At 43.1% G+C, this 17311-nt stretch overlaps 1 protein-coding gene across 10 annotated transcripts in view; it reads left to right on the top strand.

Annotated features, from left to right (window-relative positions):
- The window catches only part of LOC116747543, a 199215-nt gene extending 190998 nt beyond the window's left edge, over positions 1–8217 (top strand). For 7 of the 10 annotated variants that reach the window (XM_032619885.1, XM_032619882.1, XM_032619879.1 and 4 more), the window contains one exon: positions 2570–8217. In XM_032619885.1, the coding sequence (XP_032475776.1) occupies positions 2634–4373 (1740 nt within the window). In that variant the 5' untranslated portion in view covers positions 2570–2633 and the 3' untranslated portion in view covers positions 4374–8217. Of the gene's footprint in view, positions 1–2544 lie in introns of all 10 variants that reach the window. The other 3 variants (XM_032619884.1, XM_032619880.1, XM_032619876.1) reach the window with 1 other exon arrangement.
- The last annotated feature ends 9094 nt before the right edge of the window (positions 8218–17311 follow it).

Raw genomic sequence — 17311 nt, 5'->3', positions numbered from 1 at the left:
TTTTATACCGGGCAGAGGGATAGGGAAAAATTTACAAGGTATTGCTACTCCTATAGAAGCTCAGGGAAACCCCAAGCGCAGGGGGCTGGGTTTTTCTCAGGGGTCACTGAGTTAATGATTCCTATTACATGGAAGACCACAATGCCCGTGTGGATCCCTCAGTGGCCGTTGTCTAAAGAAAAGTTGGAAGCAGCATCGCAATTAGTAGAGGAACAATTACAATTGGGACACCTAGAACCCTCTCAGTCACCCTGGAATACTCCTATTTTTGTTATTAAGAAAAAATCAGGGAAATGGCGCTTGCTCCATGATCTAAGAGCAATAAATCAACAAATGCAGGTCATGGGACCCATACAACGCGGCCTACCGGCTTTGACAGCCATCCCACAGGGGTGGCCCATTATTGCCATTGATATAAAAGATTGCTTTTTTTCCATTCCATTGAATAGCAAAGACAAAGAGAGGTTTGCCTTTACATTACCCTCAATTAATCATGAAAGGCCTGATAAGAGGTATCAATGGGTCGTGCTTCCTCAGGGTATGGCCAATAGCCCTACCATGTGTCAACTTTATGTTGACACTGCCTTACAGCCAGTACGGGATAAGTTCCCGGATGTTAAAATTATTCATTACATGGATGATGTTTTGCTGTCAGCCCCTAGCATGACACTGCTTGAGCAGGTCTTGGGAGATTTATCTGTGAGTTTAGAGAATAGAGGTTTATATTTGGCCCCTGAAAAAATTCAAAAGGGAGATGCCATTAACTTTTTAGGAGCTGTTATAAACAAAACCAAAATAGTGCCTCAAAAAATTGAAATTAGAACCAGCCGTTTGGTGACTTTGAATGATTTTCAGAAATTGCTTGGGGATATTAATTGGCTTCGACCGTATTTGAGTCTGACTCGCTTTGAATTACAACCTTTGTTTGCTGTATTGGAAGGTAATCCTGATCTTAATTCCCCCGCGTCAGATGACCCCCGAGGCTCAAACAGCTCTTCGGAAGGTGGAACAGGCTCTTATGAAAGCACAATTACAGCGTTATGACAGTACCTTGCCTATTTGGATGTGTGTTCTTCCAACCTTAGGATTTCCAACAGGTGTTCTTTGGCAAGATGGGCCCTTGCTTTGGATCCATACCAAGTCCCTGGGGATGAAGACGCTGTCTCACTATCCATCTATGGTTGCTGAGGTTGCCTTCTTGGGTATTAAACACTGTGTTTCCGCCTTTGCAATGCTGCCGGAAAAACTTGTAGTTCCCTATACTAAGGATCAAATAGAAATATTAACTGCTACCACCTCTGAGTGGTCTATACTTATTTATACCTTTTCTGGAACTATTGATAACCATTTGCCCAAGAGTGAAATTTTGAAATTCATTATCCAGCAACCTGTCATTTTTCCAAGGGTCACTGTAGAGCGACCGCTGAATGATGCCCTGACCATTTATACGGACGGATCAAAATCCGGAAAAGGGGCTTATATGGTTCAGGGTCGGCATCCTGTCGTTATAGACTATCGACCTGATGCTCCTCAAGTGGTGGAATGTCCTGTGGTTTTGGAAGTTTTTCAACGCTTTCAAGAACCTTTTAATTTGATCTCTGATTCATTGTATGTGGTTAATGCAGTGAAACATCTTGAAGTGACCCCCCATATTCGATCATCCAGCACAGTGGCATCCTTGTTGGCCGGGATACGGTTTCAGATATTGCGCCGCCAACACCCCTTTTATGTTACCCATATACGGGCTCATTCCCTGTTGCCTGGTCCAATGGCAAAAGCCAATGAACAAGTTGATATGGCAACACGTGTTTTCGTATCCTTGGATCACAGGCAGCAAGCACAAGAATTTCATGAGCTATATCATGTATCATCTGCAGTGTTGAGAAAGAAGTTTTTCATTACTAGAGCCGAGGCCAGACATATTGTTAAGTCTTGTTCCACTTGTGCCCAATTTTTGCCGGCCCAAAAGACTGGTGTAAATCCCAGAGGTTTGTCCCCAAACGAGCTGTGGCAGATGGATGTCACTCATGTTCCCTCCTTTGGGAAGCTCCAGTATGTTCATGTGTCTGTGGATACCTATTCCGGGGTGGTACATGCTACCCCTCTCTCTGGAGAACGGGTTCAACATGTTATTACTCATTGCCTTGAAGCCTGGGCAGCCTGGGGCAAGCCTGCTAAACTAAAGACAGATAACGGCCCAGCTTATAGTTCCAAGAGCTTTGCTCTCTTTTGTCACAAAATGCAAATAGCACATGTTACGGGCCTGCCTTACAATCCACAAGGCCAAGGTATAATAGAGCGAACTAATCGCACACTTAAAGAATTGCTTTTAAAACAAAAAGGGGGAATAGCGGAGAATTGCACCCCGAAGCAGAAATTGTCGCTTGCCTTATTTACTATTAATTTTTTGAATTTACATGATGAAAAAGAAACTTCTGCTGAACGCCATACTATACATGAACAAAAGGAACATGGTATAGTGATGTGGAAAGATGTCTTGACCAATCGATGGAACGGCCCGGATCGCGTTGTTGCGCGGTCCAGGGGATCTCTTTGTGTTTTTCCGCAGGATCAAGATCCAATTTGGGTTCCAACAAGATTAACAAGAGTCGTGGAAGAGGATCCCAAGGGCGATGATGCTGGGCTGGATGGTGTTGATGGGCCTTTCCCTACTCAAGGCGGAGGACAAGATGTTTTGGGGAATTAGCCGGTCCTGGCCAGTTCCTCTACCGGTCCATTCCCATAGCAGAGTGCTTCCAATATTTTATTCCACCAGTTGTGAGATGAATACAGCCTGCACTGTGTCGTTAGACGATGAATGGGTGCACTATAATGCTACAAATTTTGTTTTAAACAATACCCTTTGTTTTAGTTGGAATGCCTCTGTGGATTGCATTCATTTAGCTCGAAAAACCTTGACTGCCTGGAATAACCCGCTTACGGGAAATCAGGTTCCTCTGTCTATGCTAAATGAAGCCTTGACCAAAATATCACAGGGTCAATATTCTGGCTCTGGTACAGGGCACTCTAGCCAGGATGCAGTGAATGTTACCACCTCACTTTTGAAACATGAGGGCGTGGTCCCCCTACCGAACAATACAAAAAATTGCACTGAATCTAACCGGACCAGGATTGCTCCTTACTGCGCTGCCATTGTCAATACACCTCCAATTTTTACCCCTTGCCAGGCACAAACTTATGCTACGTGTCAGCTTACCTCTGGATTTCAGTTTTTCCCAGGTTTAAAGTCTTATGTAGGGAGAAAAAAGACAGGTGATAATAAGACGGTCTGGTACTATGAAGGGTGGCCTTTCTTTTCTTGGTTATTGAGAAATCAAGTAGGGGCAAGTACAGACATTTCCCCTTTTGCTATGTTACAAGATAGTAATGGCACCCTTTTTAATGTTAGTGGCGTGGCAAAAACGTCCAATGGGACACGATACAAGCTTAATGTGACCTCTTATGCATCTGGGTTATATAATTATTCCAGAGCAGCAGCTTCGGTTTGTGTACAGTCGCCATTTATGTTTTTATTAACTAATGATAGTCAGGATTGTCGTAACAACAGTGTATGCTGGCTATCACAATGTTGGAATGGCTCTGTGACGCAGACCGCCTTATTGGTCAGGGTACCTACCTTTGTGCCCATCCCAGTCCAGGCAGACCCCAATAATTTTCCTCTTTTGAATTTACTGCGCGAAAAGCGAGACTTTGGCGTAACAGCTGCCATAGTCACCGCGGTCGCGATATCTGCTGCTGCAGCGGTCACCGCTGGAGTGACCATGGCTAATCAAGTACAAACTGCACAGGCGGTGAATACTATAGTCTCCCGAACCTCCCGGATCTTGGAGAATCAAAATAAATTTAATAATCATCTGATGAATGGGATTTTATCACTTAATCAGCGAGTAGACTTGCTGGAAGAAACCGTGGAGGATGTTTACAGCATCCTACAAGTAGGATGTGTACAAAAGCTGGACCATTTCTGTGTCACGCCTCTTCCTGTTTCAGATGCCCTGAACCGGAGCAGGGAGATTGGCAATTTCCTGGGAGGCAATTGGTCCCGAGAGGCTGAATTGATGCTGTTAAACCAGAAGATACAGATTAAGACTTTAAATGCTACTAGGCTATACTCCGTTACGCTTGGGGACTTTACTACCTGGCTGTCCTCTGCCTTTACCTTCTTTAAGGAGTGGGTCGGTGTAGGGATGTTTGCAGTGTGTTGCATGGCAGGACTTGTGGTGTGCCTGTGGTTGATATGTCGTTTGCGAACTCGGACAAAGCGAGATAAGATGTTGTTCACGCAGGCATTGGTGGCCATTAGCAAAGGCGACTCCCCTGGCGCCTGGATCTCCATCTTGAACGACCCGTAGTGATTGCCCTTGCACAAAACGGTTTATGACCATTGCACTTTTGATGGGAATCACGAGGAACATCAGCCCCTGCACTCCGCGGTCTGTGTGGACATTGCACGGCGGGGAGGGTGATGAGCCAGCTTCTCGAACCGACTCTTGCTCAGCGAGCATCCCATGGGGTGAGCGCTTGTGCGGGCATTGTTCGAGTTCAGCTCTTGGGTCTAAGAAAACAAAAAGGGGGAGATGTGGGAAGCCGTTGTTCTGCCATGTCACAGATAACGGTGGGAAGCCGTTGTTCTGCCATGTCGCAGATAACGGTTATCAGGGAGTAGCCCAAAGGCTATGTGCCACACATGCGCCACGACGAGCCAATATGCTAATGAAGGATCAGAATTGCAACCAATAAATTGTGAACAGCACACATCTTGTTGAGTTAACCAGCCAACCACAGGTTGCCACAGGTTATAGTGCATTATAAAAGCCAGTGTGAACAAGGCTCGGGGTCTTCCTTCCATCTGTCTGAAACCAAGCTGTACTCCAATAAAGTGTGATACGAGAAGAATCTAGCGTGTGGTGACTCGTCATTCTGCTGGTCAGAAGCGGCTCGCCGCATTTTGTGACAACTTTGGTTTTGGTATCAGGGTGATGGTGGCCTCGTAGAATGAGTTTGGGAGTGATCCTCCCTCTGTCATATTTTGGAAGAGTTTGAGAAGGATAGGTGTTAGTTCTTGTCTCAATATTTGATAGAATTCACCTATGAAGCCTTCTGGTCCTGGGCATTTGTTTGTTGGAAGATTATTAATCATAGTTTCAATTTCAGTGCTTGGGATTGGTCTGTTTATTTTTTGTATTTCTTCCTAGTTCAGTTTTGGAAGGTTGTGCTTTTCTTAGAATTTGTTCATATCTTCCAGGTTGTCCATTTTACTGGCGTATAATTTCTTGTAGTAATCTCTAATGATCCTTTGTATTTCTGCAGTATCAGTTGTGACTTCTCTTTTTCCATTTCTAATTCTATTGATTTGAGTCTTTTCCCTGCTTTTCTTGATGAGTCTGGCTAATGGTTTATCAATTTTGTTTATCTTCTCAAAGAACCAGCTTTTAATTTTATTGAACTTTGTTGTCGTTTCCTCCATTTCTTTTTCATTTATTTCTGATCTGAACTTTATGATTTCTTTCCTTCTGCTAACTTTGGGGGTCTTTTGGTCTTCTTTCTCTAATTGCTTTAGGAGTAAGGTTAGGTTGTCTATTTGAGATATTTCTTGTTTCTTGAGGTTGGCTTGTATTGCTATAAACTTCCCTCTTAGAACTGCTTTTGCTGCATCCCATAGGTTTCGGGTCATCATGTTTTCATTGTCATTTGTTTCTAGGTATTTTTTGATGTCCTCTTTGATTTCTTCAGTGATCTCTTGGTTATTTAGTAGTGTATTGTTTAGTTTGCATGTGCTTGTATTTTTTAGGTTTTTTTCCTGTAATTGACATCTAGTCTTATAGCATTGTGGTTGAAAAGATACTTGATACAATTTCAATTTCCTTAAATTTACCAAGGCTTGATTTGTGACCCAAGATATGGTCTATCCTGGAGAATGTTCCATGAGCTCTTGACAAGGAAGTGTATTCTGTTGTTTTTGGATGGAATGTCCTATAAATATCAATTAAGTCCACCTTGTTTAATGTATCTTTTAAAGCTTATGTTTCCTTATTTATTTTCATTTTGGATGATCTGTCCATTGGTGAAAGTGGGGTGTGAAAGTCCTCTACTATGATTGTGTTACTGTTGATTTCCCTTTTTTGGCTGTTAGCATTTGCCTTATGTATTGATGTGCTCCTATGTTGTGTACATAAATATTTACAATTGTTATATCTTCTTCTTGGATGGATCCCTTGATCATTATGTAGTGTCCTTCTTTGTCTCTTGTAATAGTCTAGTTTAAAGTCTACTTTATCTGATATGAGAATTGCTACTCCAACTTTCTTTTGGTTTCCATTTGCATGGAATATCTTTTTCCATCCCCTCACTTTCAGTCTGTATGTGTCCCAAGTTCTGCAGTGGGTGTCTTGTAGATAGCAAATGTGCAGGTCTTGTTTTTGTATCCATTCAGCCAGTCTGTGTCTTTTGGTTGGAGCATTTAATCCATTTACATTTAAGGTGATTATCAGTATGTATGTTCCTATTACCATTTTCTTTTTCTTTTCTTTTTTTTTTTTTGCGGTACGTGGGCCTCTCACGGTTGTGGCCTCTCCCGTTGTGGAGCATAGGCTCCAGACGCACAGGCTCAGTGGCCATGGCTCACGGGCCCAGCCGCTCTGCGGCATTTGGGATCTTCCCCAACCGGGGCACGAACCTGCGTCCCCTGCATCGGCAGGCGGACTCTCAACCACTGAGCCACCAGGGAAGCCCCACCATTTTCTTAATTGTTTTGGGTTTGATATTGTAGGTCTTTTCCTTCTCTTGTGTTTCCTGCTTAGAGAAGTCCCTTTAGCATTTGTTATAAAGCTGGTTTGGTGGTGCTGCATTCTCTTAGCTTTTGATTGTCTGTAAAGGTTTTAATTTCTCCCTCAAATCTGAATGAGATCCTTGCTGGATAGAGTAATCTTGGTTGTAGGTTTTTCCCTTTCACCACTTTAAATATGTCCTGCCACTCCCTTCTGGCTTGTAGAGTTTCTGCTGACAGATCAGCTGTTAACCTTATGGGGATTCCCTTGCATGTTATTTGTTGCTTTTCCCTTGCTGCTTTTAATATTTTTTCTTTGAATTTAATTTTTGATAGTTTGATTAATATGTGTCTCAGCATGTTTCTCCTTGGATTTATCCTGTATGGGACTCTCTGCGCTTCCTGGACTTGATTGACTATTTCCTTTCCCATGTTAGTGAAGTCAACTATAATCTTATCAAATATTTTCTCAGTCCCTTTCTTTTTCTTTTCTTTTTCTGGGACTGCTATAATTCAAATGTTGGTGCATTTAATGTTGTCCCAGAAGTCTCTGAGACTGTCCTCAATTCTTTTCATTCTTTTTTCTTTATTCTGCTCTGCAGGAGTTATTTCCACTATTTTATCTTCCAGGTCACTTATCCATTCTTCTGCCTCAATTATTCTGCTATTGATTCCATCTGGAGAATTTTTAATTTCATTTATTGTGTTGTTCATCATTGTTTCTTTGCTGTTTAATTCTTCTAGGTCCTTGTTAAACGTTTCTTGTATTTTCTCCATTCTGTTTCCAAGATTTTGGATCATCTTCACTCTCATTACTCTGAATTCTTTTTCAGATAGACTGCCTATTTCCTCTTCATTTGTTTGGTCTGGTGGGTTTTTACCTTGCTCCTTCATCTGCTGTGTATTCCTCTGTCTTCTCATTTTGCTCAGCTTACTGTGTTTGGGGTCTCCTTTTCACAGGCTGCAGGTTGGTAGTTCCCGTTGTTTTTGATGTCTGCTCCCAGTGGGTAAGGTTGGTGCAGTGGGGTTGGGTCAGCTTCCTGGTGGAGGGGACTGGTGCCTGTTTTATGGTGGATGAGGCTGGATCTTGTCTTTCTGGTGGGCAGGACCACATCTGGTGCTGTGTTTTGGCGTGTCTGTGAATTTATTATGATTTTAGGCAGCCTCTCTGATAATGAGTGGGGTTGTGTTCCTGTCTTGCTAGTTGTTTAGCATGGCATGTCCAGCACTGGATCTTGCTGTTCGTTGAGTGGAGCTGGGTCTTAGTGTTGAGATGGAGGTCTCTGGGAGAGCTCTTGCCGATTATATTATGAGGGGCTGGAGGTCTCTGGTGGACCAATGTCCTGAAGTTGGCTCTCCCACCTCAGTGGCTCAGGCCTGACACCTGGCTGGAGCCTCAAGACCCTGTTAGCCACATGGTTCAGAAGAAAAGGGAGAAAAGAAAAAAAAAAAAAGGAAGAAAGAAACAAGTAAAATAAAGTTATTAAAATAAAAAATTTTAAAAATTATTAAAATAAAACATAAAAAATAATTTAAAAAGAGCAACCAAACCAATAAACAAATCTACCAATGATAAAAACTCTAAATACTAAACTAAGATAAACATAAAACTAGGAACAAATTAGATGCAGAAAGCAAACCCCAAGTCTACAGTTGCTCCCAAAGCCCACCGCCTCAGTTTGGGATGATTTCCTTGTCTATTCAGGTATTCCACAGATGCAGGGTACATCAAGTTGATTGTGGAGGTTTAATCCGCTGCTCCTGAGGCTGCTGGGAGAGATTTCCCTTTCTCTTCTTTGTTCGCACAGCTCCTGGGGTTCAGCTTTGGATTTGGCCACATCTGCGTGTAGGTCGCCCTCTGGCGTCTGTTCTTCACCCAGACAGGAGGGGGATAAAGGAGTGGCTGATGAGGGCCTCTGGCTCACTCAGGCTGTGGGGAGGGAGAGTAACGCCAAGGCCAGTGTGATGTTGCAGCAGCCTGAGGCGTGCCGTGTGCTCTCCTGGGGAACTTGTCCCTGGATCATGGGACCCTGGCAGTGTCGGGCTGCACAGGCTCCCAGGAGGGGGGGAGTGGGTAGTGACCTGTGCTTGCACACAGGATTCTTTGTGTCTGTAGCAGTAGTGTTAGCATTTTATGGCCATCTCTTGTGTCCGTGCTGATGGCCGCAGCTTGTGCCTGTCTCTGGAGCTCGTTTAGGCTGTGCTCTGAATCCCCTCTCCTTGCGCACCCGGAAACAATGGTCTCTTTCCTCTTACGCAGGTCCAGGCGTTTTCCCGGACTCCCTCCTGGCTAGGTGTGGTGCACTAGCCCCCTTCAGACTCTGTTCAGCAGCCAACCACAGTCCTCTCCCTGGGATTTGACCTCAGAAGCCTGAGCCTCAGCTCCCAGCCCCTACCTGCCCCGGGGCATTAGCAGGCAAGCCTTTCAGGCTGGTGCGTGCTGGTTGGCACTGATCCTCTGTGTGCAAATCTCTCCGCTTTGCCCTCTGCACCCCTGTTGTTGCGCTCTCCTCCGTGGCTCTGAAGCTTCCTTCCTGCCCGTCCCCCATCTCCACCAGTGAAGGTACTTCCTAGTGTGTGGAAACTTCCTCCTTCACAGCTCCTTCCCAGAGGTGCAGGTCTCGTCCCTATTCTTCTGTCTCTGCTTTTTCTTTTTACTTTGCCCTTCCCAGGCACATGGGGAGTTTCTTGCCTTTTGGGAAGTCTGAGGTCTTCTGCCAGAATTCAGTAGGTATTCTGTAGGAGTTGTTCCACATGCAGATGTATTTTTGATGTATTTGTGAGAAGGGAGGTGATCTCCACGTCTTACTCCTCTGCCATCTTGAAGGTCCCGCTGTTTTATTTTTTAATTTTTTTGGTCATACCACTTCCTCCTGTACTTCCTAAAGATATTTTGCAATATAGGAGTCAAATATTTTTTAACAGTCTTATAATTCTTAAATGAAAAATATTGGGAGCTGATAATTCTGACACCCATTGGTCATTAGAGATATCCCTGGTATTGCAAAAGCTAGTCAGGGAATCACTAACCTAGAAAAACAATTGAAAGTAGTAAGCAATTCAGCAGAGTTTAGAAATACTACATAATTACGCAGCTGGCAGTATAGAATAGTGGTTAACTGTTCACACTCTGGCTTGTGGTTTTGAATCTTTTTAAAAAATTAAGATAAAATTCACATACCATACAAAATATTCACCATTTTAAAGTGTACAGTTCAGTGGTTTTTAGTATATTCACAAAATGTACAATCATCCCTGCTAATTCCTAAACATTTTCATCATCACTGTCCATTCCCTCCACCCTCCAACCACCCACCCCCCCAGGCCCTTGACAAACACTAATCTACTTTCTGTTCTTATGGGTTTGCCTATTCTGGGCATTTCCTATAAAGGAAATCATATAATTTGTGACCTTTTGTAACTAGTTTATAGTTCTCCTGGCATATCCCATGTGTACAGGAGGTATACATGCTATGAAACTTCTGTTTGTTTTTCTTCTGTTAATCTGTCTTTTACTACATGGGTGTCTCAGCCAAGAACCTAGAAAGGTAGAGGAAAAATTATTTTTCCTACGCCCACCAGCAAAAGCAGTGGTACTGTTTAAAAGCAAAACAAAATTAAAAAACCAATCGCAGGCCCAAAATGGAGTCACTTATGCTAGGCCACACCACTAACCTAATTGAAGGTCAACGTCCCCCAGAAATGTAGTCTTAACCGGTCAGTCAGGAATTTTCTGATCAGCACCAATGAGGTAACTTATCACAAGGGCCTTCTCCGTCCCCCAAAGGAAGATGAGGTCATCTGCCCCATAGATCCCCTTCTGTACCCCATAGGTTGGTTGAATGACCTGAGCCTGAAATGATTTTTTTTCATTTATGGCTACCTTGTCTTTAAAAACCTTTCCGTTTCTGTAGCGCTTTGGAGCTCCCCTCTACTCCTCAGGTGGAATGCTGCCCAATTCACGAACCATTCAGTAAAGTCAATTAGAGCTTTAAAATTTACTCAGCTGAATTTTGTTTTTTAACAGTACTGAGCAGGTAGTTTCAATGGCCTGTTTGAGGAGTAATAAGACCTGTGGCTCAAGCAAAGGGAACAAAGGGAAAGTGAAATAAAAGGGGGCTAGATCATATAGTGGCTTAAAGGAATCGTAAGTACTTTGTCTTTAGTAATATAAGAAGCTATCAGCATGTTTGAGAAATGACATGATTTAACATAGATTTTAATAAGATCCCCATGGATCCCTATACTGTGTTAAGAACGAGCTGAAGATGGTAACATATTCTCCATGATCTCTGTGCTTCAGGATATCCTCCCTCCCTCATCTGAGTTATGCCAATTAATCCAAGATTAAGCTCATGTGTCTCCCTTCTGAAAAGCGTTTGCTTTTTTTTTTTTTAAATTGGATTATAGTTGATTTACAATGTTGTGTATGCATTTGCTGATCTCCCATTCAGGGAGAAGAAATAACAAAGGTACAGCATTTAGGCATTTAAAGGTCTGTTAAAAAAGAAATAACAGGCCCCAAGTAGAGTCATTTACCCACCATGACAGTGTTAGCGAACACAAGTTCTTGCGCCTGACGCACAGTGAAGCCGAACAAACCGAAATGTCGGAGTTTGGATTAGAGAAAGTTTTATTTCAGGGCCAAGCAAGGAGAAACGGGTGGCTCATGCTCAAAACCCCCAAACTCCCCAGTGGTTTTGGGGGAGACGTTTTCACAGGCAAAATTTGGGGTAAGGGCTGCAGGGTGTAACAGGGCGGTGCTCCAGGAATCCTGTGCTCAGCCTGAAGTTACCATCCTCCACCTGGGTGGGAGCCTTAGTTCCTGCAGAAGGACTCAAAAATATTGATATGTATATATTCCTTGAGGTACTAGGATCCTGCTTTAAAGGCTGCACTATTGTTTCTCACTGCTTCTTTGTTTCTGCATTCCCTCCCTTCCTTGATTAGCAACTGTTTGAATCTCCTCTTTGGTACCCCGGGAAGGTCTGGGAGGCTGAAGCCTTTATCCTGTAAATAAGAAAACGGGGACAGGGAAAGGCTTTGTACTCGGGAAGTCCCGACAGGGTCCTGCTGGGTTTCAAAAGTAAATCAAGACTTAATTGCAGTTTTGACTTTCTGTAGATAGGTAATCTTAATCAACCAATCTAAGAATTTTCTGATCAGCTTCAAAAAGTTGATCTGTCACATAGACCCTTCTCTATTCCCCCAGTGGAAGAAGAGGCAATCTACATGATGAAACCCTCGCCATTCCTTCCACCACCCACCCCTCCCCCTGCCCCCAACGATGTCCTGGCCTAAAAATTTTTTTTCCCTTACTAACAGCTCCCTTGCCCCACTTTTCTTCCTATAAAAACCTTCCATTTTGTACAACCCCTCAAAGTGCCTTCTGGTTGCTAGATAGTATGCTGCCTGATACATGAATCACATAATAAAGACAATTTGTTTAATCTTCATTCTGGAAGTTTCATTCATATACAATGCCATGATAAACAAAATGAGATCTAGACACCTTCTAAATGCTATAATGATTGAACTAGATGAAATAATTTTGGCTACTAAAGCCCTAAAGGGAGTAATTCAGGGAAATTTTCTCAAATATGGAAGGAGAATGGTTGATCTGGTCCATTACCTTTAAACATGGTCTTTAATATTTGCACCATTTAAGCGTAGAACTACGTCCTAGTGTTCAAAACATTACTGACCTTGAAGCAGTTTCAAGCATCCACCTCATCATTAAAACATATTTACAGAGTAAACTTTCTCTACCCCTCTATCCCACCACCACCCCCCTTGCATGTATGTATCTCATTCATGGATGTGTTTAGCAATTGTGCTGTATTCTCTAAAAGTTCTCTGCAAGATGGGCTAAGTATTTGGAATAGTTTTCCTACTGGAAAGTTACTTTCAGTTACCAGTTTGGGCGTTAAATTTTCAAAAATAATCAGCAAATAGCCATTTGGGTTTCCCCCTCCAATATGACTTAACAGACTATTGTGAACATTCATAGCTAATTCCCCTAAGACTTCATTCCAAAATAAATGGCCGTTAGAAGAATTGATACACTCAACTTCTCCCTGACAGACATTTTTTAGGGATCTTTGATTTCTGCCCTTTAACAGATATAGAAACGTTAGTTTTCTTCTAGGCTAACACGTTTCTGCAAATGGTTTATTATTAAAGAAGAATTAATTACTTCACATGCAGTCGAAAAGGTCATTTCCAAAGGAAAATTCAAGTCCTAAAGTATGCAACCTATAAGACAAATAAGGAACAAAAATTCCACGAGGAAAAAAAAAAGTCAACAGAAACTGCCTTCATCTACAGTGAATTGGGTGAGTCTCCGAGCCTTTAAAATAAGAGAAAGGGAAAATTAAATACCAATTAAATACCATCAGCTGTTTATTTTAACATGCATACCTTAATTCACTTAAATTTAAACTAAATTTAAGCTAAATTTAAACTGCCAATTCAATGTCGTCATTAAGGAACTGTTTACTTTCTTGCATTTACTTTTCTTCTGCTTGTTTGTGGGGTTTTTTTGTTTTGTTTTTTTAAATATCCAGCATGCCGATTTTCCCTGCTTCCCTGCCCTACCTGCCTAGTTATCTTGGTAAGACAGAAAAAAAAAAAGAGACCATGACTCTGATGGCATGATTGTGTCAGGGAGGAAGAAATTTTCGTCTACCCTTCTAGGTTCCTCTGGCTGCTCTAAGAATTAAATTGACACGAGAGAGATTAACAGGAGAAAATCAAACAGAAGTTTAATAGTATGTATACATGGGAGATACCCAGAAGAACTGAGTAACTTACATCAAAATGGTGGAAGCCATCACCTTATGTATCATCTTTAGCTAAAAAACGAAAGAGGATGTTGGGGGTAGTGGTTTGGCATTTCAAAGGGGAGGAAGGCAATTGACATGGAGATAGAAAATAAATGTTTGGTAAACAAATGTTTGCTGGGCCCTGCAGAGACAGTGGGACACTGAGAGAAATTTTAACTCTTTGGTATCACACCTACTTCTTATTATGCTATAGTTATCTATTGTGATGGCTCCCTTCCTAGAACAGATCCTCTATCTGCATTCTTTTAGGCAATTAGGGGGAAGGTCAAAGCTTTTCGGGGAGTCTTTTGGACCTTGATTGTTTTCAGCTCAAAATAATCCGCATGCTAAAGAGATGCATTTTGCGGTGGCAAATTTTTCTCCCCTACAATAACATACCCGAAGTTTATTTTTAAGGTGGTTTGTGTTAGTAAAAGCTTGTCTACTTCAAGTGGGGTCCTGAGATTATAACATGATTGTCACCTGGGATGTTTTACAAACACCTGAGCCCCACCTACGGAGTCAGAGTCTCAAAGGGTGGGCTCTCAGGAGTAATTGATTTAAAAGTCTCTTCAAGTGATTCTTATGCACTTAAGGCTTTGAGAAGCCTCGATATAGCAGTTGTTGCTCCTTTGAGAAAAGACCCAGAAGACGGGAATGCGGTTCTACCAAGCAGAAAACCAAAGGAAGTGAGCTAAAACGCTAGGGGTCTCAGTGAGAGGTAGACGAGCAAACTGGCCGGAGCACCGTAAGACAGAAGGAGAGAGGAAAACCAGATTGGAAGGGACTCCATGATTCTTCTCCAAGGTAGGCTCTTATGAACTGCTGTGGTGTTACCAGTTCTACGTGTACTGTTAGACCCAAGCGGTCTGCGAGAGATTCCAACTCGCCCAAGAACCGCCAAGAGTCGAGAGCCGCTGCAACACGCAAGAGGTTTATTAGGAGCCGATGCACCGGGGTTCCCTGAACCTCACGCAGGAGGCCGATGGGGAACCCCTAAAAGCGGAATCACATACTTTTTATAGGTTTATTTACTCATAGGGCGGGTATATTCTCACAATGATTGGGTAAATGTGGTGACTTTTGAATTCATTGGCTTAGGAACTTTTGCCCCACCTTCTGGCCGTTATAGTTGTCTGTTCATTGTGGCGGTTAGGGCGTATACCTGTTACGGGCAACTGGAAAATTACCCGCTGTCTGGCAAGTCCCCGACAACTGAAAAACTCCAAGAATTGGTTTCGATAGGGAGAAGGAGTGGCTCACGATAGGGAGAAGAATTGGTTTCGATAGGGAGAAGGAGTGGCGCACGATAGGGAGAAGAATTGGTTTACGGGAACAAGTGAGGGGGTGGAAAGTCCCTAAAGGCCCCACATTCCCCCCCTTTTTTTTTTTGTAACTAATTTCAATCATGGAATTTCAGTTTCTTTTTGTGAGTTTTGGTATTGTTGCCTTAGCATTAAAACTTGTACCGTACTAATGTGTTCTCTAATAAAGGCTATCAGGCGATTCAGAATGCATGGTCCAAAAGTTAAAAGCAACAATAAAATAATGAGGGGCCCTAACAAGGTGGAAACTAAAGTAGTAAGCCAGGGAGATTTATCAAACCACGATTGAAACCATCCTTTTTGATTTTCCCTTTCCTGTTGTCTTTTGTCCAGGCGCTCCCTAAGTTTGTCCATAGTTTTGGTAATAGCCCCAGAATGATCAATATAAAAACAGCATTCTTCTTTTAGTGCAGCACATAGTCCGCCCTCCTTAAGGAACAGCAGATCTAATCCCCTCTTGTTTTGCATTACCACCTCTGAAAGCGAGGTGAGGGATTCTTTTAACTGAGTTATGGAACTTTTTAACGCCCGGAGGTCAACATCTACAGCTTGTCTTAAGGCATCATAATAGTGGGGTTGTTGGATGAGGGCTGTTGTACCCGTTCCTACCCCGGCTGCCATTTTTAGTCCTAGGAGTACAGCCAGGGTGAGTGTTATGGGTTCCCTCTTAAACCTTCCTCTGCCCTCATATTTATTTAGAAAGGATGAATCTGAATGATAAATGAGTCTGGGGACCAGCTGAACTAACACACAAAAATCGGTTGAAGCTTTAAGGACCTCTAAAGAAATGCAGGGGGTCAATCCTGTGTTACATGCCCACCATCCATCCGGAGGAGGGAGGAGATACCCTGAGCCCTGTGGGAGGCTTAAATTGGCACAAAGATGTCGGTGGGACGAGGGGGGCGTTCCTACACATGTACCGTTTCCTAATACTGAGGCCAGGGTCAATTTACTATTTTCTTCTTGTTTCCATCGACATTGATCTGGAGTGTTAACATTATTATAATTAGAATTATATCCTATAGCATCATAATAAGGGGGAGGAGCAGCATAGTAAAGCCAACATGATTTGGTAGCCTCCGGGTTTGTGGCATTTAAAACCTCAAAAGCCGCCTGGACCAATGAGAGCATTCGGTCCCAGGGGGGTCTTGGGCTTGATTGTCATTCTTTTTGGCTCAGAAGTTTGGTTTTTTATCTCTGGTAACGCTGTGGGAGGGGCCAAAGGTAGCGAAGAGTGCCCTATCTCAGGGTTGGGGCTTATAGGAACTGGAGTAGGGGTTTCAATTTTTAGTTTGATGGTCATTAGTAATCCATCATTATATCTTTTTTTATAAAACCTGATTCCCCATGAATGGCCATTTATCCAGTTTTTTATCTTTTTTTCCTGGTTCACTAAAAGAGATCTTAAGGGGATGGCACCATTTAGTACATTCAGGCCTATAAGTTAAGGGGTTGGTTGGGTGTGTACAATTGGCTGTCACCTTAATAAAGTCCCAACCAGAGGTGGGCTTCCAATAGGTGTCTCCTGTGGTTTTATATCCCCAGCTATTGCAATAAAAGTTTTCAGTTCCTCCACATTTATAATTAAGGGACCTGTGGCGATGGAACCCGGGGCATATGTAGAAAGCAGGAGCTCTGAGCCCAGTCCTCCGAATCCCGTTTTTGCAACCCTTTCCGGAGGAATCAGCTCTAGTTGATAAAAATTTTGGAACATTATGTTGATCATAATAGTCTTTTAAATCCCAACCGGGAGCCCCTATGGCCAGTTTACAAACATCAGGAAAAAGGTTTGGCCACCAGGTCCATGGGGGAGCGATATTGCTAACAGACCATATTACATCTCCAGTTTGGGAAATTACCTGCCAGGTTAAACGCTGGGGCAGGTGAGGACTAAAATTACTCACAGTCAGTAGGGGTAACAAAGTTAAAGTTATAAGTCTGATGATCGCAGAAGCTTGAGCTTGAGCGGGTTGCTGGTCTTTTGGGCTCGCCATTCCGATGTTGCAGATGCTGGTGTGGCCTTCACGTGTGAAGCGTGGATCCACGCAGCGATGCCGTCTACCTTTATAGCCGTGGGGGTGGTGAGCAGGACGATGTATGGTCCTTTCCACCGAGGCTCTAGAGTCTGGGTTCGGTGCCGACGGACGTACACGGAATCTCCGACTTGGAAGGGATGAGCCTCTGCTGGTGTTCCTGGTCGGTAAGCCTCTGCCAGCTGGGACCACACCTCCTTTTGGACCAACTGGAGTCCCAACAGCCTTCCAGGGCGTATTTCAGTGAAGTCGACCTCCCAATAGGCTCCTGGGCGGTCTCCTCTGAGCCTTTTTCCGACCTCAAGTTTTCCTTTATGGGAGTTTACCTTCCTCTAGGAAACT

The sequence above is a fragment of the Phocoena sinus genome, chromosome X (genome assembly GCF_008692025.1).
Source record: "Phocoena sinus isolate mPhoSin1 chromosome X, mPhoSin1.pri, whole genome shotgun sequence".
In the NCBI taxonomy this organism is placed as follows: domain Eukaryota; kingdom Metazoa; phylum Chordata; class Mammalia; order Artiodactyla; family Phocoenidae; genus Phocoena; species Phocoena sinus.
The sequence above is the reverse complement of the archived record's forward strand: the minus strand, read 5'-3'. Positions and strand labels throughout refer to the sequence as shown.